At 56.4% G+C, this 24,984-nt stretch overlaps 2 protein-coding genes across 2 annotated transcripts in view; both read right to left on the bottom strand.

Annotated features, from left to right (window-relative positions):
- Positions 1–7,753, bottom strand: part of LOC111140840 (calcium/calmodulin dependent protein kinase II alpha) — a 58,076-nt gene extending 50,323 nt beyond the window's left edge. The window contains exon 1 of the mRNA XM_022493053.1: positions 7,692–7,753. Coding sequence (XP_022348761.1) covers positions 7,692–7,753 — 62 coding nt within the window. The remainder of the gene's footprint in view (positions 1–7,691) is intronic.
- A 7,499-nt stretch (positions 7,754–15,252) lies between these two features.
- Positions 15,253–20,575, bottom strand: LOC111141210 (arylsulfatase family member I). Its single transcript, XM_022493616.1, has 2 exons — positions 20,256–20,575; positions 15,253–16,660 (listed from the first exon to the last, which is right to left on the bottom strand). Exons 1-2 carry the CDS (start codon positions 20,573–20,575, stop codon positions 15,253–15,255), a joined length of 1,728 nt encoding a protein of 575 aa, XP_022349324.1.
- Between the last annotated feature and the right edge of the window lie 4,409 nt (positions 20,576–24,984).

Genomic DNA, 24,984 nt, shown 5'->3' with positions numbered 1-24,984 from the left:
CAGATGGAGGCAAAATGTTGGGGGAAGGGACAGAGCTGGGGCCGGCCACCAGAGCAGCTCCACCGAGGGGCCAGGATGTGGGCCACATGTGGCTGCAGGAGGAGCTGCCGTGCCCAGTGATATCTTCCCATTGAGGTCCACCCTTTCCCCATTTCACAGATGAGGAAACTGAGGCCAAGAACTTGAACCCAGGACTCCCAACTCATCGTCCATTGCTCTCTCCAATACCCCATCCTCTCAGCTCAGAGGGGCCCTCACCCAGGGTCTGTGGGCTTTAGGGCAGAGGGATCTGCGGGAAATAATACACACATTCTATAGGTTGTCATGAGTGTGCATTTTTCTAGGAAAAGTGCCTGTGGGTCAGATGAGATTCTCTGAGGGGTCCTAGATTTCCCGAAAAGTTAAAAAGCTGGGGTCAAGTTTGCTGAGAAATAGAAGGGATACTCTGTTTCCACAACACCTACCTTTGAGAGCTTTAAGCAAATCCCTTCACCTTTCTGGGCCTCAGTTTGCCTATCTGTGAAATCAGCTGTGGGTCAATTTTAAACCCACTCTCCCTTACTTATTTCTTTTCAAGCGGTGATGCCCTTTTAAAATAACAAACAAAACACAACTATTCAGGTCCCCAAATGGCAAATAGATCAGAGGAGAGAGGGCCTGTGGGGGCTGGAGACCCCATTTGTTTGGTTTTTCTCTCTCTCCTCCCCAGTTCACCATAGCAGCTCTGCCCAGAACTCCACAAAAGACAGCATTTTACAGCCAGAAAATTCTAGGACCTTATTACTGAAGCCACACGTCTCCCGCCTCCCATCCCAGGCTGCAGCCACCCACGGCCAGGCTCCAGAAGATGCGGCAGGGACTCGGTGTCTTTGAGCTGTCCCCTACCCCACAGACCTGCCCCATGCCAACCCAGCAGAAGTCTCGTGGGGGACACAGAAGGCCTGGGAACCAGAAGATTCTGTTTGCTGCGGGGAACATTGAACCAACAGAAGTCCCAACATATTTCTTGTTTTGGCTGTGCATGGGTTTTCTTGAATGGGTTACAAAAAGAGAACTTGAAAAATATTCTCAGACCTTGGAGATAGGACCAGAGCAGACAGAGCAGGGGGCGATGAGGAAGGTCTGCTTTCTCCTCAGGCTACATCCACCTGCACACCCTGAAGGCTTCCAGAGGTTCAGAGAGAGAGGCTCCAAGGGCTAAGGGGGCCAAGCGCCAGACTGGAAAGAGGCTGGAGTGCCCTACTTTTGTGTGTCTTTGGCTTGCGTGACTTTGCCCAGGACCCTGGCCCTCTCTGGGCCTGAGTTCTCCATCTGAAAGACAAAGGAGCACTCCTCATTCCGAGTGAGCCTGAGGATATTCTGGCCCCTAAACCATCTCCCACTTCATGCTTGTGGCATCTCACCAGCGAAGGCAGGAGGAAGATGGAGGCAAGGGGTGGGGAGGGCTGTGAGTGTGTGCCTGTCTGGGGCCACACTGTTCCCTACCTCCTGAGGCCGTGTCCGTCTGGGGGCCTGGAGTTGGGTGGGGAGTGGCGGTGGGAGACGAGCGGTTCTCATAATTCAGAAGTCCTGCCTATGCTGAGCTGAGCTCCACCTCTGTGTTCCTCTCCACTTTGGCTCTGCACAGGAGAAGATACCAGCTGAGAGGGGAGGGGAGGGGAGGGGAGGGGAGAGGGGGAAGGAGAGGAGAAGAGAGGACACGCCCCCCCAAGCCCACTCAGAGGGGTCCTTTCTTCCCGCTCAAGTCCTCCTGCTCCTCAGCTTTCCCTCTCTTGGCTTGGCTTCCAGAACTGCCCCACCCTGCTGGGCTCCCTCTTCAAGATCATCTAGGAAAGGCTTTTACAATTCGCTCTGGGCCCTAAGCACCCAAAAGTCGGAGGCAGACTGAGCCGGCCTAAGAAGAGTAGGATCCCCAACCTCCCTGGGGCTAAGTACACACCTCAGAGCCTTTGCCTGTGCTGTTCCCACTCTGAGGCACACTCTTCCATCTTCTTCCTTCTGACTAACTCTGATTCAACCTCCAGCTCCCCAATGTCACCTCCTCGGGGGAGCTTTCCCTGATACCTTCCTCATCCCAACAGTTGTGGTCTGTGCATCTCATAGCTCCGTGTTTGCGCTCGTGTTCCTTACCTAGTTGCATTTAAGTAATAACTTCTGGGGGCGCCTGGGTGACCTAGTCAGTTAAGCATCTGACCCTTCCTCTCAGCTCATGCCCACTTCCCACTAAGCTGTGAGCCCCAAGGGGCAGGGACTGCATAAGCCTTGCCTTTGGGACGTCATGGGCTCGGCCCAGAGCTGGGAACAGAGCGTGTGCTCAGGAAACACTTGTTGCGTGGATCCAAGAGGCACAGACATGTTCCTCCTTTTATGTGATCCCCAAGGCCCTCTACTTTCTCCAGCACAGACATCTTGGGGGCAGTAATACCCTGGAAGGCCTGGGCTAGGCCTCAGCTGGTGGGGACCTACCCTGGGGGCTGCGCTGGCCTGGCCTGGGGCGGGGAAGGGGCAAACTTCCTACTGTGCCCCAGAGAAGCTCCAAAGAGAAGGCAATATGGGTAGCCTGCGTGCAGAAGAAGGTGGACTCTGGCATGGGGAGAGGTGTACAAATGGGGGAGGGCAGGGTCAGGGAGCAGGTCCTGTGCTGGTCCCACCCTGAGGGACACTCAGAAGCCCAGCCAGCATCGTCTTGCTCTCCCTGCGCTGGGAGAAACACTCGTGCCGGACTCTCTGTCGGAACCTGCGCGCATGCGCAACAGGAGGCAGGCTTATGGGCTCCAAGGCTCACCCTCCCTACCCGGGGAAGGCCGGGGTCCCAGACTGCAGGGGTGCTGGCAGCGGTGTCACTGTGTGCTTGTGTGGGGAGGCGGGCGGGCAGGAGGGAGGCTCGGCGGAGTGTCAGTGTGTCTCGGGCTGTGTGGGGGCGGCTGTGCGGGGGCGGAGGGCTGCGGCACGCACCAGAACATGTGCGTGCGTGCCTGCCGCTCGGGTGGCTTGGAGGGGGAGGAAGGAAAGTCTGTCCCCTTCCCTGTTCCTGCACTCCCCACCTTGAGGACCTCCCTGCCCCTCACCCCTAACCCAGCATCCCATCCTTGGTCTTCGGCTCCTGCACAGGATCTGGTCCCCTACTTTGACTTTAGGACAGCCTCTTCCTATGGCCTTGGGCTATTTCTCTCTGGGTGTTGGTTCCACCTTCTAGGCTATAAATAGACAGCGTATGGGTCCTCCCAGTTTGATGTTCTGGGAGTCGGAAATTTCCCAAGTGTGCCTTCCACAGAGGGAAGCTAAAGAGGGCAGCACCTCTACTGGGGCATTTCAGCATCTGTAGAGTTATTCTGATCCCCATTTCACAGATGGTAAAGCTGGGGTTCACAAAGGACAGGGGATCCACACCGGGTGGTCCAGTAACTCCCAGGCAGAGTCATGACTGGAAAATAAGCCTCAGCTCAGAATTCTCTTGCCCAGAAGCCGGCGGCCCCTCTGCCCTAATAGTGTTCCTTGGACACAACAGCAAGAGGGGTCCCTCTCATGAACTGTCTCCCCGCCGCATGCTGGACACTCGCACACTGGGCCTCCCCCTCCTCAAGCCTCAGTCTGTTCCTCTGTCTGACGGCGCATAAGCCCTCTGCCTCCCTCAGAGCTAATGGATGGAGAGCTGCCTCAGTGGCCCCAGAGCTCTGTGAATGTGAGAGGCTATTAGAAGCAAAATGAAAGCATACCCCCATCTTCAGGGGTTCTCTCTCTCCAGCGTTACCCTATGGAGCCTCCTGACAGCTCAGCCAGGGAAGGAGGGATTGCTGAACAGGCTTGGTGGATGTTAGAGCTTGTCTCCCATGAGGGAACCGCAGCATCCGGGTTCCTGGTACCTCAGTGTGGGGAGCAGCCTCTGGGCCCCAGGTACCCCGGCCCAGGCCCAGTTCCTGACACACACCATGAGGGTAAAAGGGGCAGAAAGCTCCAGAACCAGCTCTCGCCCGTCCCTCTGCCCACCTGGCTTGCCCTTCCCCCAGCCCAACACTGCCCTACAGTTGATTTCATATCCCAGTTTCTAGAGGAAGAGCGGGCTGCCCTCTATCTGGTCTCCCTCCCTCGCTCTCCCTCTCTCAAGTAAAACCTCCTTCTGGACCACTCAGTGATTACACAGGCTGCAGAGCAATTCTCTGCCTCCCTCACCTCTCCTGGAAGTGGGATCCAAAGCCCAGAGAATGTCAAAGGCTGGAGGAGGCATCCTCCTTCTCTGCCTCCTAGAACCAGACCCCTTCCCCCCATATCCTGGGTTCTGCCCAGAGCTCTGGCTCAGCTGCCCAGACCCGCTCTGGCCACGAAGCTGCCATTACCACTGCCGGCTTCCCAACAAGCTCCTGTGGGCTTTTATTTCTTGCATCTTCTGGGAGGAAGAAGGGTGGGGGTCAGGGAGGAGTGAGTGAACCAGTCTCTGGATTCCACCTTAACCTTCTAGGGGACCTAGAATCAAGATCCTACTTATATGCACCCAATGCAGAGTGGGACCTTTGTCCAGGAGCACCGAGGGGCCTCAGAAGCCACTGCCGAGGGCCCTGGGGACTCAGGACCACTCCCCACCCAGCTGGCTGCCCACCAGGTGAGAGAGCAGCAGCTGTTCTTACATCCGTAGCCAGCCCTACCTTGGGCTCCTAGAAGGCCTGCAGTCACAAGCCTGGGCTCACTGAGTGGGATGCCAGGAAGCCCTCGAGGCATGTGCCCTCCTCTCCAGCCGGGCAGCCCAGGGCCCTGCAGAAGGACGTCCAGTGCCTCCCCTGCTCCCTTGCAGGACTGTGCCAGCTGCCTTGGCAAGTCATCCTGCCAGTGATCTGGAGTGGGCTCTTGGAATGGGGACTCAGCTTCTGGGTGGTGACCACAGTGTCCCAGCCGGCGGGGACTGTGGGTCCACAGTGGAAGGCTGGGCCCTGCAGACGTCTTCCTGGCTTCTTCCCGCAGAAGGGGAGCTGGGTCAGGCTCTTTCCCCAAGCTGGGCCAAGTCCAGACAAAAGGTAAACCTGTGGCAGGCCCCAGCCTTGGGCTTCAGCCTGCCTCTCCTTGGACAACAGTGATCCTGACAGTGGTCCCTGCTGAAGGCCCACTGTGTGCCAGGCTTGTCACTAGGTCTTCACACGAGCCATCTTACTGCATCCTCACAGCAACTGCTTTTATCTCCAGACTACAGGGGGAAAGGGGTGCGTCATGTGGCAAGTGTCACAAAGCTATGGGTGATGAGCTCCAGGGCCTGGGCCATGGGCTGGGCACTGCCCCTACCCGCCCCACTGGGTGCCTGGCGTGCAGAGCACGAGTCCCAGCTGCTCCCTGAGGTAGCCTGGCTTTTTTAACCCCTGCATCAGAGGCGGGGAGCCTCACTCCCTCCCGGTACAAGCATCCTTCAGCCCAGGCCCATCCCCAGCCTTCCTAAGGTCCTGCAAGCTCCTGACATTGTACGCAACATTTTGTAGATCTGTGCGTTTCTCTGGAGAATGTAGACTTGGACTTTCATCAGATTCCTGGAGGAATACACGACCTAAAAAAGGTTAGGAGCCCTTATGGTTCCGAAAGGAAGAGGTCTGAAATCGATCTGACACGGACTAGCCGTACCTGCCACCCTTGCTTTGCCTGCCATGGCTACACCAGGACTCCCCGTCCTCTGGAATTCTGCCCCTGCCCCGGTCCTGGCAGGCAGTGGGGTCGAGAAGACTCTCGAAGGCTCTCTGCACCAAGTCGCCCCCTCTCCCCTCCACCAAGCATCCGGTCTTCATGATATCCATCTCCTCTTGGGGCAAAACATCACTTTTATTTTCACTTGAAGGGCCTGAGTCACATCTCAACTCCATTTCCCTGCACTCTGTGACGCAGCCCTCCCAGCACTGAGCCTTGGTCATCCCCTGAAAGGCAGCTCCCAGCTAATGGGGGAACCCTGGCGTTCCGGGGGGGGGTGCGCGGGAACCCCGCCAGGCAGGGGTCCTGCGCCCTACAGCAGACAATATCAGTCCTCCAGAGAATCTCGTGCCTACAGCCCGCCCCTGCCCCCAGCACAGAAACACACTCCGAAGCACAGTGAGTCTGCAGGCAAGAGTGACTACACGTCTGCACGTGGGTGTATACCTGTACAAGGGACCTGGTGTGTACCTGGGAGTGCCAGGATAGCCTGGTATGTGAGTGTGAGTGTGTGTGTGTGTGTGTGTGTGCAGGCAGCCTACTTGTACACAGCCACAGGCCCACCTCCCACACATATGCAGACACCAGCATGAGCTCACACATGCCTTCAACACCCACACTCCCACCCAAGCCTTTGGCCCAGGCCTCACACGCACGCATATAAACCTTCCCATGTGTATGCCCCCCCCATCCCCACACAAATGTGCATGTCTGGACCTCAAAGGGATACCACTATGTCCAAGTCCCACACACACATCCTTACACAAACACATATTTGCACAGCCCCAGACCTCAAACACATCTCCGGCTGACGTGCACACAGCTCTGACCTGCCTTACGTGTGCACACACAGTGACGCACATTCACGCCCGCACCCCCGTGCAAACCGGCCCACGGTACCCCATGGGCCCCTTGCACGCCATCACGGTTGCAGGCCTTCCACATGTGGCTCATGCCAGCACCTCCTGCCGGTGCACCCGTGTGAACATTTGCATACTCTGTTGAAGCACATAAGTGTACCCCAGAGTCAGTCCTTACACAGCACAAATCAAAAGGCACACTGGTGCAGATTTGCTCCCGCACCCCTTTCCCTGGCGCTCCTGCTGCCCTGGCAAAGACCACCCCGGGCAGGGGAGCTGCTTTGCCCAAGGGGCGAACTCTGCCTCTGAGCTGTACCCCTCCTCTGAGCCATCCCTGGGGCCTCCCTGGACCGAGCTGGGAGAGTCCAGGATGCTTTCCTGACACTCCACGACCCCAAGAGGCTCTCCTCTCCCCCATCCTCCCACCCTTCTCTCCACACCAGTCATCAGGGGTCTTAAAATGAGCTCTGGGGCCGGACAACACTGCCAAGGAACCAGAGCTGGTATACCACTAGCCCCTGAAATGGTAGTGCTCCCCCCAACTTGCCCGAGTGCCCCTCCCTGCCTCTCCACACCCTGGGAGCCCCACAGGCCCTTAGTTATTCACCCCTGCTGTACTGATGCCCTCCCTCTAAGAGGACCTTGGAGGAGGGAGGGAGGGAGGGAGGGGATGTGCTTTCACAGAGAAGTTGGCCACTCTGCACAGTTGCTGGTGGTGCCTAAAGTCAGGAGGGTCTACCCGGGAGATGGCGAACTCTCTCCCATCAGAGGTGTCCAAGTTGAGGCCAGATGAACACCTCCAGAGAAAGTCAGCAGGGGGTTCTGGCCCCGGACTTAGCTGCCTGGGAAGATCCCTTTTTAACCCTGAGTGTCTAGAAATCTGTGTGTGCCCAGTAGTGTGCACTCGGGTGCGTGTGTCTGTGTGTGTATGTGTGTGTGCGTGCGTGCATACTGGCATGCACCACTAGCCCTTCACCCCTACACACACACTCAGCTGGCTGGCCTTGGCACCTCTTTGCACCCATGAACATGCCTACACCCAGCTCTGGGCAAGTGTCCCCTCAAACATGCAGACTTCCTCCCTGTGCATGCACAGGAAGCATGCAGGTGCACACTCCCAGCCCGTGACACTGACCCCCTGCACCCTCCAGAACTCTCTGAGGTGCAACTCACTTTCCCAGTTCCTCGAAGAGCTGGTACTCTTCCGTGAAGCGGGTGCAGGTGATGGTGGCCATCCTGGCGCTGGGCGGGCAGGCGAGGCTTGGGGCTGGAGGACCAGGACTGGGGCTCTGCTGCTCTGCTCCTGGAACTAAGGGCCACTCGCCTGCCTGTGCTGCCGAGTGAGAGCCGAGAACCAGCTTGACTGACGAGCCCCGGGCTTCTGAGCAGGGCACTGTGGCTGCTCACAGCCTCGCGAGCCTTCGTCAGCATCCAGGTCCCCATGGCAACCACCTCCGAAACGCCCTGTTCCCGTTGCCCGGGTAACTGCCTCCCCAACACCTGCCTGCCTTCCACTGCAAAACCTGCTCCCGGACGCCCTGGCCCTAACCGCACACAATGCTGCAGGCCTGTGTGGGCCCAGGGGCGGGTGGACCCGGCACCCCCATGGTGGTGGACTGACCGAGGAGTCTGGGGAGGGGGAGAAGAACAAACTTAATCCACAAGTGATCGTCTCTCTCCCCACCTCCCCCACCTCCAACTGTGGGTCCCTTGTAGCAGACAGGATGGGATTAAGTGGGGCAAAAAGGCAGTTGCCATGGTAACGTCCAGTGGGTGCCACATTCTGGGATGGTCCCCAGGAAAGACAGGATGCAGTTACCCTGGCAACTTCATCTCCTCTGGAGAGACAGGTATTGCCCCGTTGCCCTGGCAACAGCCGGGTTCCAAGGTTTACAGGAAGCGATGGCTAATTCATCGGGATCTCTCTCCCAGTGGATCACTGTAGTCTGTAACTGTCTTTCTGCGCCCCTCTGTATTTTGTTTTTTTGCCTCTGCCTCTGCTTCCTTATTGTGCTCTCGTTCTCTGCCACCTTGTCCTCCCCACTGGCGCTCTAGTTTGAGGGACAAGTGCAGAGGAGACATTGGGATTCTGGAGGGAACAGCCCTGCTGGCCCGCTCACCCCCACCCCTCTCCTCCATTCCATGCCCCCAGAGGGACCATGGAGATCTGGTCTCCTGGGGCTCATGTCCCAGTTTCTGCTTGTGCTTCAAGTCAAGGTGAAAGAGGCGGAGGCGGCAGTGGGGAGGGAAGCATGGCCTGGCATGGAGGGGAGTGGCCATGGGCCTGCCCTGAAATCCTCATTCCCCTTTTTCCCTGCCAAGTTCAACTCTTCAGGGCAGCAGCCAGATCCATGGCCCCAAGATCTCACTCAAGCCTGGGGGTGGGGGGGTGTGGTTTGGAAGGAAAATGGTTGGAGTTTAAGGATCTGAGTTCAGCTCCAGTTCTGCCGTTTGTGAGCTGTGTGACCCTGGGAAAGCCACTGCCCCTCTCTGATCTTCCAGCGTCCTTTTCTGCAAAACAGAACAAAGTTGCTACTGCAGAGGAAGGCTGTGAAGAGGGAGTGGGTTAAGGGCTGTGGAAGCCTTTGGGAAGTATGTAAACATGAGGCCTCTTTTTAGTTTCTGGAAGAGGAAAAGGAAGGTCTAAAGCGGGACCATGACCACCCCCATCACTCTAGCTTGGACTCAGAATTTCACACCTACCTCCTCCACTCAAGCTCATTTCACAGCCCACCAGGCTGAGGTCTCTTGCCAGCATTTGCCCACAAGGAGCCCAGGTGAGATAAAAGGGTCCAAGATCCCAACCTTTTGAGCTGCTAACCCACCCCTCTGAACCTTCCAATTGCCTTACTGGTCACCTAACTTGCTGAACATATTGTCCACTTCTTGGTAATCCCCAACCCTAGCAGGTCCCTGACTCACTACCTTGGGTCCCGGGGCCCCTGGAGACATCTGGGTACCCTCTCCCACAATTCTGCCCCTCTCCCTGGGCATCAGGGGTGGGGGAGAATGATGGGATTGGCTCTCCAACACAGGACATAGCCACTTCTTCCCAGGAGAGAAACAGGAGGGAGGCCGAGGGGAGGGAGAGGAGGCGAGCTAGGGAGGAGGGGTAATGGCTTAGCCACTAATTGCACCATTACCACCTTCAGAAAAGGGAAAAACCACTCAGTTTTGTTTCTGCACACAATATGCTTCCTGCTTCTGCCGCCAACGTTGCAATTCAGAGGCAGAGAAGAGAGGCCTTTGCTCGGGCCGCACAGCTGGTGGGAGCGGGCTGGGCATGGAAAGCTGAGGCCGCCAGGGGCGAGAGGCAGATGCAGGGGAAGTGGGGGAAGGGCCGCACGGCCACCACCTCACCCAGACCCTCTAGCCCTTCCTGGGAGAGGGCATCCATTCGTGAAGGTGTTGCAACAGCCCTTAGTGATCTCTGAGGCCACCTCGGTCACTGTCCAGGGGAGAGGAGAGGGACTCCGCCATTTATAGGCTGTGGGATTTTAGATGAGTTGCCTAACTTCTCTGTGCCTCAGTTTCCTCATCTGCAAAACAGAGATACTAATATTCCCTACCTCCCGGGCTGTTTAAGGAGGAAGGAGATGAGCAGATGAGCACAGCTGCTGACACACTGTAAATGCTCAGAGATGGGAAATTATTACTATTAAGAGACTCAGAAAGAAACCTTCTCTCCTCACTCTGCTCTGTCTGAATCGTGGAAGCATGTATCATGTCTTTGCTCCTAGCACTTTGCAGCCCCACTGGAGTTGAGTTCCTGGTTTGAGCATCACCCGGCCCCAGCCAGGTCCAAGCAATGCCTGTAGGACAAAGGACCGGGGCTGGGATGAGAGGGCTCAGAGACCTCTTAGCTCACTTAATGAGGCTTTAGAAGTTAATACATAAAACAAACGGCAAACAGGCCCCTGAGGCTATATGAATGGGAGTCTGAAGTTCCGGACAAAGGAGGTGAAAGTCCTGCCCAGCTGGGAGCTGGCCTGACCATCCTGTTCCTGGGCTCCGGCCCCATCCCCAGACCCCGACTGGTGAAGAGAAGCAGGTAGAAAGCAGAACACCTGTCTGGAGGTCGTGCCCTCAGGTCACTGGAAGATCTAGGGGAACAAGAGGGTCAGAGGCTCATGGCCAGCTCCCTCCCTGTTTCTGACAGCGACCATGGAGGTGACCTGTGTGACTTCAGAGAGCAAGGGCAACCTAGCCCTGTACCACTCCGTCCCATCCCCCACCCCTGTTGGTCATCCTTCCCTACCTCTCTCTTCTTTTTCACTCCTCTTTCTCCTCTCCTTTCTCTTTCCCACCTTTTCCCCACTTTCCTCCTTCCCCGAAGTGCTTTCTTCTCAATCCTCCCTATTCTTCCAGTGCCTTCCCCCACTCTTCTATTTCTACCTCTCTCCCTCCTGCCTCCTCTTGCCCTCCCCAGCCCAGACCCTGTGCAGGAGAGTGGGACACGGCACGACACGCAGGACCTGGTGCCAGAGAGATGGCTGGAGAGGAGGGAGAAGACCCAAAGGTCTCCTTGGCAACTCTCTCTTACGCACACACCCACTTGGAATCTTGGAGAGCTTAGCTCAGGGTATGGGCACTGCCTTGGACGGGCCCCCCGCCCCATCCTGGATTTGACTGTTGCCCCCCACGACAGCTAATTCACTGCCTCCCCTGTGCCACAAGCCTGGCAGCTATGCCTGGTGGTGGTGGGCAGTGAGAAGCCAGGCCTGCCTCTGGGATGTGGAGAGAATGAGCCGATGATTGCACGGGGGGACCGCTCCTGCCAGACTGCCCACTCCCCAGGGCCATGGCGGGCATGAGAGCCAGCACGTGTGTGCCCATCTGCAACACGCCTGTGGTACTCGAGAGCTGGCCTGCCCGCCACAGGCTGGTGGCTGGGGGCGGGAGCCCCAGAGGTCGCTGAGCACAGCCCCAGCATGCTAAGAGAGGGAACGGGAACACAAGCTACACCCCATGTCGATGGGATGGGAAGGAAAAGAACTAGGGCCAGGGCCAAGTTCCTGGGCCATGGCAGCGGTGGGGGGTGCAGGGGGAATCAGAGCTTGGGAAGCATTGTGCCAGCCCGCTCACATCCCACCTTGCACAGCCCACATGCACACACTCACACACACACACACCCAAGTGCCTCAGGGTCCTACAGGGCCTGGGCAGGGTACCACAGAGAACGTGCCATCGGAAGGGTCCCCACGAGGCCTGTCCTACTAAGGGCAGTGAGCGTGGGGGGCAGAATCGGTGGAAAGTGGGCCGAGGGAGAAATGATCCTGCAGGGGGTCTGTCTAGGTGGAGGGCCATTTGGTTAATGAATGGCCACAAGTAACGCCAGGCTTACACTTGGGAGAGAAGTCGGGGGGCAGGGGCCAGCACTGTCCCCTGAGGGGTCCCCCGTAGGAGGCACTGCTTGCAGAGCAGAGGGAAGCAGGGAGCCAGGGGACAGGGCCATGGCAGTTAGAAGACATAGCCTGCAGTTAGAGGACCCAAGTTCAAGTCCAACTGTTGGTTAGGAATGCTTATGGCAGGTCTTTTTCCCACTGGGGCCTCCATTTCCTCCTAAGAAATATGGGGACAAGATGTTCCCTCGCTGACTCCAAAAATATGAAAAATAGTTATTTCTGTTTAGAGCCAGGCCCAGTGCTAAGCATACTGCACAATTTATGCCTCACAACACATATCTGTGGGATGGGTTCGGTCACCGCCTATTTTGCAGAGATGCGACAGGACTTGCCGGTGTAGGGTCTGGGTGACTTCTGCACCTCCGCCCTATGTTCTTTGGCCTGCATGAGGGCTGGAGGGGCCCTGACAGAGCCCAGATGGAGACCAAGGCCCAGAGACAGGAAACAGCCCTCCCTCAGTAGCAGAAGTCAGGACCAGAGTTAGGACATAATCCAGAATTCCTGACTCCCGGAACAGTGCTCCTTCCCTTACCCTGCTCTGCCTACCCCCTTCCTGCCACTGCCGGGCTGCTTGCCTGAGGCCCAGGGTAGCCAGTCGGTACCAAGTGAGAGGAAGAAACACTGCCAAGGTCCAGGGTGGGGCTCAGAGCCCTGCCCTCTAGCCAGGTCCGGAGCTCCCTCCTGGTTCCTGGGGGACTGTCACGTCGGCTCAAGACTCCACAGGCAGGGCCTAGCTAGGATAGGGACACCCCTGGCTCTAACCTGGCTTGCTGGGAGATGTGCTGCCATCTGATCCAGCCAAGGGGGAAACCGAGGGTCTGTCTGGCATCTCTAGGCTCCATTCCCCCAGATCAGTGACCCAAGGGGCCAGAGCTGCCTCTGGTCCGCCCTTCCGCCCACTCCGCCCCACCATAGGTGTATGAGCATCTGTTCAGCAGTAGCAGTCAGGGGCCTGATGCAGAGTCCAGAGCCAGGTGCTCTGGCTGGGGAAGAATCTCAGGGGCCATGGGAGACAGGAGGAGGTGGGCAGGAGCCACACTGTCCGCTGGACAGAACAGAAACCACAACAAGGAAGCTGAGCCTCTCCTCCCAAAGCCCTAATCCTGGCGGCTCCTTATCCCAGTCCCTTCCACCTGTCTCGGCCCTGGGTAGGCAGGCTTGGGGACAGCCGGACTGTGGACCAGGTTGCAGGCTGAAGCTTCAGTGGGGCTCCTGGGCTGTCTGCTGGGTTCTGGGTTATGCAGGACTCTGGGCCAGGCCGGCTCTAGGCTGGGTTTGAGATGCTGCAGAGCTTCCTCCCAGGGGCAGCCCCAGGACCCAGCTGGACTCTGTTGAAGGCCAGGTTAGCAGGAGGGGGTAGGCTGTGGTGTCCAGGGAGGTGCAGGAAGGGTCTTTTATGGTCCTGCTCTCATGGCCCCAAAGGGCAGGGGCCCAGGAAGAGAAGCAGGGTTGGAGCTCAAAGTTAGGCCACCTAAGGGTAGTCTTGGGAGAGGCCTCCAGCGAACTGGTGGGAGCCGGGAGCTGCAGGAGAGCCCTGGGGCCACGCCATTCTGGAAGGGCACAGCCCTACAGCTGGGGAAGCACCCAGTGGAGCTGGTGTGTCCTGAAGAACAGGCAGACTCTGAACAACCCATCTGTGGGATATGCTGGGCCCAGGACACCATCCCAGTGGATGACTTCTTCAGTCTCCCCCTTGAGGAGGCAGAGGCGTTGGCGGTGGCCGGAACCCAGAGGCCTCAGCCAGTCCCAGCCCCTGTGCTCTGCCCCGCACAGTGCAGGCATCAACCTCCTAGAGACAGAGAAAGATCCCGCTGGGGGCAGAGGAAGGGGCCCAGGCTATGGTCAGTCACCTCAGCCCTGCAGCCCCAGGCCAGACGCTTGCTGCTGGGCTCAGCTAGCTCTGCAGAGGGGATGCACTCTGGAACCTGTCCCCAAACCCCCTCCACTGCAGCGCACCCAGCCCACCCCGCCCCACCCGTCCTGCTCATCCACAAGCTGACGAGTCCTAACAGGCCTCCTTTGCCAATGACAAAAATAACTATTTTCAAAATTCACAGCAGGGCTTTCGCCTACACACGCTGCACCGACTGGAACCTGAAGGGAGATATGCAGAACGCGATGTGCGGATGGAGGCATGCTCTGCAGTGAGCAGGCTCTGAGCCCCCTAGGCCCCTCCTCCCGCCACTCAGCCCATGCCCACGCACAGGGGTCCCCGGAACAACCAAGTCGGAAGGGCTCTTAAATCATCCATTGTACAAAGGGAGACACTGAGGCCCAGAGAGGCTCCAGGATTGGCCAGAGGTCACCCGGTGGGCCTGTGGCAAGGCTGGACCAGAACCCATACATTCTGCTTCCCCACCAGCCTGTCTACCTCCTCTCCCACGGACTCGGTCAGTGGTGAGCTCCTACTTGCCCTCAGGAAGTACACACTCACACCGGTGCTCACAGACAGCCCTGCAGCCCTGGCGTCCATGTGACTGCATTTTAATCAAGTTCATGGGCTCCTCCACAACCATTACCTTGGCCAGTATATCTCTATAGCCCTCTGAGGTAGGCGGAGCTAGGGCTAACAACCCCATTTGCAGATGGGGAAATCGAGGCCCAAAGGGGAAGGGTTGGGTCCAAGGTCAAAGCGGCACCCAGTGTCCTGATTGTTAGTTCGGAGCTCTTTTCGCAGCTGTTCCCATCACCTTTGATCCTGCTGTAGCTAACAGCCCAGTCTGTCCTCTGGGTGCTAGGGGCCTGAAGGAGAGCTTTCTCCCATAGCTCCCAGCACTTGTCTGGCCTCAAGATTGGCCCAAGCCATGGGAGGACCAGGAAAGTCAGCCCCTATCCCTCCACCTCCGCCCTCAGCACTCTGGCCCGACCACCATGCCTCAGCGAGGTTCCAGGCCTAGAGATGCCTCCATGTGGCCCCTCACCCAAGCAGTATCCCAGAGGTGCAGGCTTCAAGGGCAAGGTCGTCGAAGAGCTGGGAGGTGGCAAGGTCAATGGGAACTCCATCATGGCCCCAGGCGCCAGGTTCACTCCACGGAGCCACCAAGTCATTACAGCTCTTTCACCGAGCAAGCCACGGAGGCCCTGAGAACTCACGCAGGCCACTTGAGGTCACAGAGCAAGTCAATGGAGAGGTGGGACTGGAATCCAGGAAACCGTGTCTAGTTTATTCTCCCCCAGGCCAAGCTCCCCATCCTTCAATGGAGGATCTCTCTGCTCCCCATTTCCCTACAGGTGGGGATTTGACCTCAGGCCCCTTGGTGGGGAGGGGCAGGGCCAGGCCTGATTGGGGAAGTACATCTAGGGGGACAGAGATCATGACCTTCCCCCCATCAGATCCGCTGGGACATCAGCCTGGTGTTGAGTTTACGAAAAAAGGATCGAAGCTTGCAAATCTTGCATTTTTTCTTGCGGCGCCCTTGGGAGAAGCTACGAGCCCTGCCTGCCTCTTCCTCCTCTTCCTCCTCTTCCTCATCACTGGCCCAGGGCCCCCAAGCACCCCCATTAAAGTCGGGATGGGCCCGGGGATTCTCAGCTGGGTAGCGCACAGGGATGGCTGTGCGGTTATAGTCCACCAGACGGGCCAGAAGGGCACGGACCACATCGGGCCGCTGGCCAGCCAGGTCCTCCCGTTCGTAGGGGTCAGCGCTGATGTTGAAGAGCCACACCGCCTGGCGGGCACTGGCCATGCGCTCGAGGTTCCACCAGCTGCCGGGAAAGGCGGCCAGCGTCTGTGGTGGGATCCAATCCCCATAGCCAGGGTCCCCTGTGAGCAGCTTCCACTCACCCACGCGAATGGCAGCCTGCACAGCCGTGTTCCAGATGCCAAAGCCAGCCTCCAGGGAGCCGTGTCGGGCATGGTTGTAGAGGGGGTCGATATTGTGCAGGATCTCTGTGCGCGGCGAGGCCTGGCCCTCACTGATGGTGGGCCACACGTCATAGCCATCTAGCCCATCCACCGCCGAGGCAGTGCCACCTGCCAGACCCACCAGGGTCGGGTACCAGTCAGTGATGTGCACCAGCGCCCGGCTTGTCCGGCGTTTTCGCTTGAGCAGGGGGCTGTGGACGAAGCCGAGGCCACGCACGCCCCCTTCCCAGTAAGTGCCCTTGCGTCCTCGCAGCGGCCAGTTGCTACCCCCAGAGAAGGTCTGGCCGCCGTTGTCACTGGAGAAGATGATGACGCTGTTGTTGTAGAAACCGTAGCGCTTGAGGGCCCCGGTGATGTTGCGCACGGCCTCATCCATGCAGGTTACCATGGCTGCGTACTTGCGCCGGGCCACGTTGCCCATGCCGCGGTAGCGGTACAGGTACTCGCGAGGGGACTGCAAGGGCGTGTGCACGGCCTGGAAGGCCACGTAGAGGAAGAGGGGCCGCCGGGGGCTGTGGCTAGCGAGGATGTGGCTGACCCGCTGGGCGTAGAGCATGGTGGAGTACTGGCCGCTGAGCCCCCAGGCCACGCTCTCGCCCTCGTGCAGGTCAAAGCCACATACCCCGGGCCCGTCACAGTTGTCGTAGGTGTAGTAGTCCACGTTGCCGGTGAGCGAGCCCAGGAAGGTGTCGAAGCCCCGGCGGGTGGGCAGGCACTCCTTCCGGTAGAAGCCCAGGTGCCACTTGCCCACCATGTGGGTGGAGTAGCCAGCCTCCTGCAGCTTCTGGGGCAGCGTCACCTGGTCCAGGGGCAGGCAGTTGGGCTGCCGAGGGCGGATGATGGAGTGCTGAAGTCCGGTGTGGATCTGGTACCTGGTGGGAAGAGGAGAGCGTGTGGAAGGCACAAGGAACTTGCAAACCACCACTCGGGCCAACCAAGCCCCCAGTGCCCTCCCTGAGGGGGCTCTGGTCCCAGCACTTCCAGCAAACGCACAGTAATTGGCATGAAAATCACTCCAAATGTGTTGTCTCAACAGAATCCTCAAAATCCTCAAAATCAATGGAAGCTGATTATTTATTGACAGATGAGGAGACTGAAGCTTGGAATGGTTCAACCACTCACCCAGGATCAGGCAGCCAGGAAGGTGGGGGAGTTAAGAGTTGAACCCAGGTTAATTGTGACAAAAAAATAATAATAACTAATACCAAGTCCTCTCTCTGTGCTCGGCATTGTGTTAAGCCCCTTATACTAAGCATCTCACCAACTCCCCACTAACCTAGGGAGTGCGTGCATGTCATTATTATTCCCATTTTCCAAATAAGGAAACTGAGGCTCAGTAAGTTAAGTCACTTGCCCAGTGATTCAAACAATTAGTAACTGGAGTGGGGATCTAAATCCCAGGGGGTCTTTAGAGACTTCAGAATCCCTAAGCTCTTTAAAAGAATGAGTCACTTTTGTTTCTGGGTTAACATTTAGTACACATGATCATTGTCCTATGTGGCCATTGGGTTCTGCTTAGTTGTACATGCTCATGGGTCAAGTGGTATGTAATGGAGCTGTCCTTTACGCAACTTTGTATTCCCGGCATTCAGGTGATGTTTAAACAATCCTCAATTACGTATGGAAGGAAAGAAGGAAGGAAGGAAGGCAGGCAGGCACTCAGAGGATTTTAGAGGCAGAAGGGACCGAAGTCAATTTCTAGTGTATTTATCTTGTCTTTAAAAACACAGGTCCAGGAGCACCTGGGTGGCTCAGTTGGTTGTGTCTGACTTTCACTCAGGTCATGATCTCGGGATCCAGGGATAGAGCGAGGAGTGGAGCCTTGCATCAGGCTCCGCACTCAGCAGGGGGTCTGCTAGTCCCTCTCCTTCTCCCTTGGGCCCTCCCCAGTTTGTGCTCTCTCTCTCTCATAAATAAATAAAATCTTTAAAAAAAAAAAAAAAGACAAACAAACAAAAACCCCATGTCCAGAGGAGGGGAAGGGCCTTGCTTAAGGTCACTCAGGGGTCAGGGGCAAAACCAGGGCTTGAACATAAGTCCAAGCAGAGTCCAAACCCAGACTTGTCTCCAGCAAACTCAGTTGCCACATCTCTTCCCCCATGGTGGCCTCAGTGAGCTCACGTAGACGGGTGAGCTGGGTAGGACAGGAGATCTCTGAAAACCCTCCAGCTCCCAAATTTTATGAGACCAGTTCTCACATGCCTGCCTATACATTCATGTGGCCCCTGGATCGGGGTCACTCACCCAGGCTGACGCTCTGAGGCAGGAGCAAATGGTTAGCAGAATCCTGCATTCCTTGTCTATTCATTCAAATCCCTTCTGCGGTCAAGGTCCCCATGTGATCTGCTTGTGGTGTCCAGCCTTTACTCAAGTCTTAAAAACCCAGAGTAAATAAGAAGGCTAGAACTTCACAAGGGTCTTAGAATCCCAGAGCTTTTTCTCACCCCAGAGGAATCCTAGTTAAGCCAAGACCTGACAACCTGACTCCTTTAACACAGGCCTGGGCGGGGTGGGGGAGGGCTCTCCTATTTTTGGTTTCCTTAACTTAGAGCTCTCATCGTTAGTATCACTAGCTACTGTCGCCATTTTTATATTTGTCTCTATACCACATATATTATTTCATTCATTCTTCATTAAAAGCTACAGGGAAGACTATTATTATCCCCATTCCACAGCTGATGAAACTGAGGTTCTCAAAAGTACAGCACGGGCCCAACTGCAAACAGCTAGCCAGCAGGGGCTCCGAGCTTGGAACCCAGGTCTACACAGCTTGTGCTCAAATCCTCTCAGTGATGCTGGCTCTGCAGCCCCCAATCAAGCTAATGAATGATTCCATTTAATATGGGAAGTACCCCAGGGCCAAGCAGTGGCGGGGCCTCATCACAGGGCTGGGTACCTCGGAGGACCAGTTTGTAAAGTGGGTGGGCCAGCTACGGGTCACCAAAGCCCGGCTGCAAGGGGGTAACATGAGAAACATTGGCATCGCGGAGCACGGAGCACGACTGGATGCCTTAACAAACACTAATGAGAGTCGTCAGCATCAGTCAGATGGAGCCGGCTGCAGGGGGCGGAGAGCAGACGCTGCCCAGCCAGGCTCAGCTAACTTCCCAGATCAGGGGGCTGGAACCCTGCCCTGTCGGCTGCTCATTCCCCTGCTTCAACCGAAAGTCACCTCTCGAGAGAGAAATGCTAGCTTGTGCACAATTCTTGGAGATGCAAGTTCTTTTCCCCCTGCTGGAGGTTAGTCAACATTTGGCCCTCGCCAACACTACTGACGCCCCAACCCATAACACACACACCAGCCCCTCTTCCACACTTCCCCAGTTCTATCTTCCTCTCTCTCTGTTCCTGGAGCTGAAGGCTGCGTGCCCGAATGGAGGAAGAAAAGGGACCTATTCGACTCCCAGCTCTGGGACCCCTGTCAACCACGTGGCCACTCAGCCTCCTCTCCCACCGACCCTGAAGTTGGGCAGAGGCATGAGTTGGGACCCCCTGACTCCATGCCTCAGTTTCTCCCACCCGGGGAAACAGGGAGAGCAAGACTCTGGTTCCTGAGATCATGCTAATGGCTTTTGGGTGGAACTTCGGAGAAGGCATGACTTGGACCCCATCCAAGGAGGATTAGCTTCAGTCTTGCCAAAGGATTTTCTCCTAAGTGGCCAGAGTTTGCCTTCCACACCCCCACCTCCTGTTACCCTGCTCTTTTAATCCTGTAATCCAGCCGCCTTGCCTGTGGACAACTCCTTACGGAGAAAGCAGCACGTCTCCTGGGGGCTCCCAGCCAACTTAGGAGGATTTCGCAGATGAAAAAACAGAGGTTTGGAGAAGTGAAGTAACTAGCCACAGGTCAAGGCAACCTGCGTGTGTCTTTCTGCCCCACCTACACGTTCCTTGGTTTCCTTTCCATGCAGCCCTCGGTTTGGGAACCCTGATCCCTCCGGTGACATAGAAGCTGCCATTTATTATAGCCAAGCAGGATACATACAACTCATCCCATCCTCGCCACTCTTCTTCAGGATAAACACTGCCCTCCACTCTGTTTACGGACAGACAAGGAAGCAGAGGCTTAGAGAAGCTGAATGATTTGCTCACGGCCTCCGGGGCTGTAATTAGAAGCAGCGTTAAAACCTAAGTGTCAGAGACTGCCGTGTTCCTCTCACAAAGGGATGCCCAGGTGTCTCCTTCGCATGGTGTACAGTGTGTGTCCTAGAACATCAGAAGGAGGAGACCTCAAAGATGATCCAATCCATTCAGTGTACAGTTGGAGAAACTGAGGCCCAGAGAGGGCAAAGGACTTAACTAATGATCACACAGGCAACTGGAGACAGAATTGGCGGAGTCCTGGTTTCCCAGGTCCCAGAGGGGGTGGGGGGGGGGGGGGGGGCTTCTGTGAATGCAGAGGAAATCTACAGACGGGATTTACTTGGGGCACACCGGGCCAGTCCCAGCAGCCTGGGTCATGCCTACCTGCCAGTGAGAAGTTGGCTCCGCGAAGGCGTGCAGATGGGCTGAATATAATAATTCTCCAGCTTGACACCCTCGGCTGCCAGCCGGTCCAGTGTAGGGGTCTCGATATCAGAGCCGTGGTAGCCCACGTCGTGGTAGCCCTGGTCGTCGGTGAGGATGAAGATGATATGGGGAGGCTGGGGTGGAGCGGCCGAAGGCTGCTCCACACCGGCTTCCCCAGGCCCGTCAGCCACCAGACTCGGCTTGGCCCAGTCCCAGGACAGGTAGCCCAAGCTGAGCAGGCTGACCAGCGAGAAGCCAGTGAGGGCGTGCATCGCCATGCCGGCCCGCGCGTCCCGGCGCACAGGGTTCCCGGGGCCTCACCGCCTCGCGCGCCCAGGGCGCACGGCCCGCACGCCTGCCGGCTGGCCCGCCTGGACGCTGCGAGATCGTTCAGGCGGCCCCGGGGGGCAGCCCAGAAGTTGGATCAGGACCGGAGGGGGGACCTGCGCGGCCGCAGCGGGGCGCTCTGGGGAGGTCAGGCCCGCGCAGAGCTGCCTCCCGCCGCCCGCGCGCCCGCCCTGCGCCGCCCTCGCTCCCTCTTCCCCAGCTCAGCCGGGCCAGCCTGAGACGCGGCGTGGCTGCTTCCAAAAAGTGCTTTCCACCATCCTCTAACTCTCCCCTTCCTACTAGCCCTAGATTTCTCCCGCCTCCTAATTTCTCTCGCCTCTGCTTTCCTTTCCTCCTCCTCCCGACCCTCCAGCCCCCGGCCCTGCCTCTCGCCCCGCCCGAGTCCTGAGAACAGTCGGGCTCCCCGCACGGAGGCGGGCAGGACCCCAGCGGTGAAGGGGAGGGAGGCACGGGTTGGGCGGGCCTGGGGGGGAGACACCGCGGGAGAGAATGCGAGAAAGTTGTAACATCTGCCGGGGCAGAACCCCAGGTGGAGGGGCGGGACTGGGAGCAACGGCTCCGCCCTCGGGCGGGAAGCCCAGGCCCGGTCGGCCCTCTGGCTCCCTGGCTCCGGCCCCCCTCCCAGCCGTCCCGGCGGAGAACAGGAGGGAGAGGGGCTGCTTGGAATTCAGTGGAACAGCTCCGGAATGGCCCGGTCAGACATTCCAAGATCTTGGAACCTTAGCACCTCTGTGTGCCAGCCCTGGAGGGGTCGCGCATAGTTTTCTATTCCAACCCGTTCATTCTACAGTTGGAGAAACTGAGGCCCTGAGATAGGTAGAAACTGGTGTAAGTCACAGGGCATGTTAGTAACTTCTTCCCCGGGGGGCTCGGTGGCTGCTAGAGTGGCAGTAGAGACCGCAGTGGAGAACAGGGACGCCTTTAGCATGCGCCTGAGGCTGGAAATCAGGAAACTAGGTTCTTGCCTTTGCCAGCTTCCCTCTCCCCATCCCGTCCACTCCCCCTCTTCATTCTGCCCTTCAGGGATAGAATGCCAGCGCTGAAGTCCAGAGGGCCGGGGCTGTTGAATACATCTTGTATCCACAGGGTCCAGAAGTTAATCAGCACGTGTTGCATGAACGAATGGATGAGCGGGCCTCCCGCAGGCCAACTCTCACCCAAGGAAATCTCCCCGGCAGAGAAGGCAAGCTGGAGGGACTTCTGTGCCGGGCAGGTATCATAAAGGGATAAAGCAGGGGGGTGGCTGTGTTGCCAGAGGGAAGGCAGGGGCTTCGGTGAGCCAAAGACAAGCCAAAGACCGCAGACTTGTGTCCTGATGACCCTTGTCACGCAAGAATGTGGGCCAGTGTTTCCAGATCTTCTGATTTTCCAAGAACACCCAAATCCGGATTATTATGAGAAGTATCCCAACTGTTAAGTGCTAGCAACTAATGTAAAGCAAATTTAAGCACTGCACAGGCTAACTCAAACCTGAGGAATATGTTAAGCCGTCAGGTGCCTTTTGCCACTTCCGCTCTGCTTTATTGTTTTCCAAAGTTGTCCTAGGCTGCATTTTTAAATGGGAGAACTGAATTAAACAAAAGCAGTTAGGCTCCCTTACCACCAGCACTTCAGAACTTCAGATGTTGGCTATGCTGAGCTCCAAGAGGGAAGCTGGTAAAGCTGTATTTTCCAATCTTATGTGGCCAAGGACCCCCCTTTCCACAGGGCTTCTAGAAGGGCCAGTGTCTGGGGAATTGAGGGGAACGAAGAGTGCCCAGGTGTGTCTTCTCTGCTAGCATCTTTCCCCTGCCAGTATGCTGTCATAATCCCTTCCCTCTTCCTTAAAACCACTGTGTGTGGGGAAAGAAACCAGACCTCCAGAATAGCAGCCGGAGTGAACCCACATTTTTTTGAAATGAGGGCTGCGTGGAGCCAGCAGCTCCCGTTTGCTCAAAGCCCCATAGTGAGGGTGATCAGATTTATCAGAAGGGAAAACTGAGCCTGTTGTTCTGGCCAAAGAAAGGTTGAGGACAGACAGGAAAAATACAGCCTCCTGAGGGGAAATGCTGCTAAAACGGTGTTTCTGGAGGCTTCAGCCTGAAGGCTGTCCTGGAGGTCAAAGTGGGACAAGTCACGGAGGTCAGACAGACTTGGGTTTTGCAGTCTTCACATTGTCCCAGACCTCGGTCAGGAGGAGTAGAAGTGGCACAGGGAGAATGGCAAGGGAGGTGGGGTGGGGAGGGATGTAGCCTGGAAGGAAAGAGGCCTGGGGAGGTGGGGAGGGGAGCTCACAGGCTGCAGATCTCGGGGCGGGGGTGGAGGGGTGGGGGTGTCAAAGGGACAAGATAAGCTGAATTTCTAAGAATTCAAGATGGTGGGCTCTGACATTAAACTACCTGTGTTCAAATCCTCCCTTTTATTTGGGGTCAGGCCCTTGGGCAGATTATTTGGCCTCCCCCAGCCTCAATTTCTTCTTCTATAAAATGGGATGATAATATAAATGAGACACAGTACAGTGTTCAGGAAAGTGCCCAGCCCAGAATAAATACTCCGTGAATGTGAATGATTTTGATGGTTGTTCTCTGCGGTTCAGGAAAAGAAGACTAAGTCCTGTGGTTGAATGTTACCCGGAGGCACATTTCAGGCCAATTTAAGGGATTACTTTTGTAGGAAATCTGGCGGTTTTCTTAATAAAAGGATGGCAGTGATGGGTGAATCAGCACATGGAGAGGAGTAGGTGGGACTCTGGGGCCCAGCTCATGTTCCCCAGCATTCTTGTTTAAGGGCCCCTTAGTACTCCCCCAAACCCATGGTGGTCTCAGGGGACATCTTTCCCCTCTAATGTTCTAGGCAAATGGACACTGACCGGCAACTCTGAATGCCATTACACAGCCGGACCAGGCTGGAACATTTAGGCCGGACATTTCCAAAGGCTCAGGGATGCCGAGGGGGACATAAGCAAGGACTAACGTGAATCAAGTCGTATCGGTGTTAAGACGTGACTCACTCATCTTCCCTCTATGTTCCCTACAGGATGCCTTCCTGCTTTCTTCCCTGAGACAATGTCCATCGGCCCTGTTGCTACCCAGATGGATTCAAGAACTCGAAAATGTCTCAAGTTCAGGCCCAAAAAGTAAGTCTCAGAGAAACAGAAGTTGCCTCTTGAGCCAAGCTAGCCTTTGCAGTTTCTGTCTCAGGACCTACCTGTTTCCGAGGTGAATGACAGCAGAAACATCCATCCCCTACAGAGGGGGGAGATCTGCCCTCCTTCACACAGGTGCACACTTCCCCCATCACCCACAAAGAGCAGCTGCATTAAAACAGGGCCAGAAACCTAACACCTGCTCACGGAACGCAGATCAGACATGGTGGGGGTATAGCACTGTTACTTCCTGCCGGACTTCAAAAAGCTCTGAGCTCTGTTACTAGCACAAGGCAAAAGGGGCAGAAAGTGCCCATCTGCCAGGAGGGAGAGAGATTCCGAACTGAAATGGGGAGCAAAACTGAAGGACTTTGAAAGTTCTTTCCAGCTTGAAAATGTTATGATTTGGATTTTTTACCCATAGAAAACTGTTTGGGATGTGGAGATCTAAAAGTGAAAAAGTGGGTGGGTCCGTTTTGTGGCTTTGTCTTTCATTGCTGTGTGTGTGGTGTAGGTGTAGGTGTGTGTGTATGTTTGGCCATTTTTGAGCTAAAATTAACTCAGTACAGATACTATTTTCTTCTGACTTAATTGACCTTGGCAAAGATCTTTTGCACAGATTATGCATGGTCTTGTCCTCTGGAGGTCATTTTGTGTAGGCTGGGCCAAGTCAAGGACTGGAAAGATAACACAGAAGTCGTCTGGACAGTCAAAAATGTCTTAGAGTTCAATTCCTTAATTCAGAGTAGAGCTCCTCAGCCTTTCCCCAGTCCAGGCCTACTGACTCTTGCTTTGTATGCAATTGTTACAAGGCTAACGACTTTTGTTTCCCAGTCTGAGAATATTGGAGAGTTCAGCGGGAATAAAGTAGATGGTGGCTGGAGGCACTTGCCTGTTTTGTAGTAATACAGATTCACAGTGAAAATGTCAGGGAGAAACAAAAGAATAAACATAAAAATCAGACCAATGAATTTCCCCAAAGCCGGGGAGGTTAGGGCCATTGGGTGCCCAAGCAAAGAGCTATGTCCACGGGCACCACCAAATCATGGCCATGCCACAGAAGGGAATGTGGGGTCACCCTTCGGCACTTAAATTCCGTTCAAGATCCTCTTTTTAAGAAAGCTGGAGAAAGGGGCGCCTGGATGGCTCAGTGGGTTAAAGCCTCTGCCTTCAGCTCAGGTCATGATCCCAGAGTCCTGGGATCCAGCCTGGCAT

Source organism: Enhydra lutris, unplaced genomic scaffold, assembly GCF_002288905.1.
Source record: "Enhydra lutris kenyoni isolate GAN:26980312 unplaced genomic scaffold, ASM228890v2 scaffoldscaffold5, whole genome shotgun sequence".
In the NCBI taxonomy this organism is placed as follows: Eukaryota; Metazoa; Chordata; class Mammalia; order Carnivora; family Mustelidae; genus Enhydra; species Enhydra lutris.
This window is presented reverse-complemented; position numbering and strand designations above follow the sequence as displayed.

Bases quoted from the DNA above. Each gene is read 5' to 3' on its own strand.
- LOC111141210 (XM_022493616.1), bottom strand. From the start codon at position 20,575: ATGGCGATGCACGCCCTCACTGGCTTCTCGCTGGTCAGCCTGCTCAGC. The intron at 16,661-20,255 runs GTAGGCATGACC...TCTTCCCACCAG, and splicing joins AGCCAACTTCTCACTGGCAG to GTACCAGATCCACACCGGAC.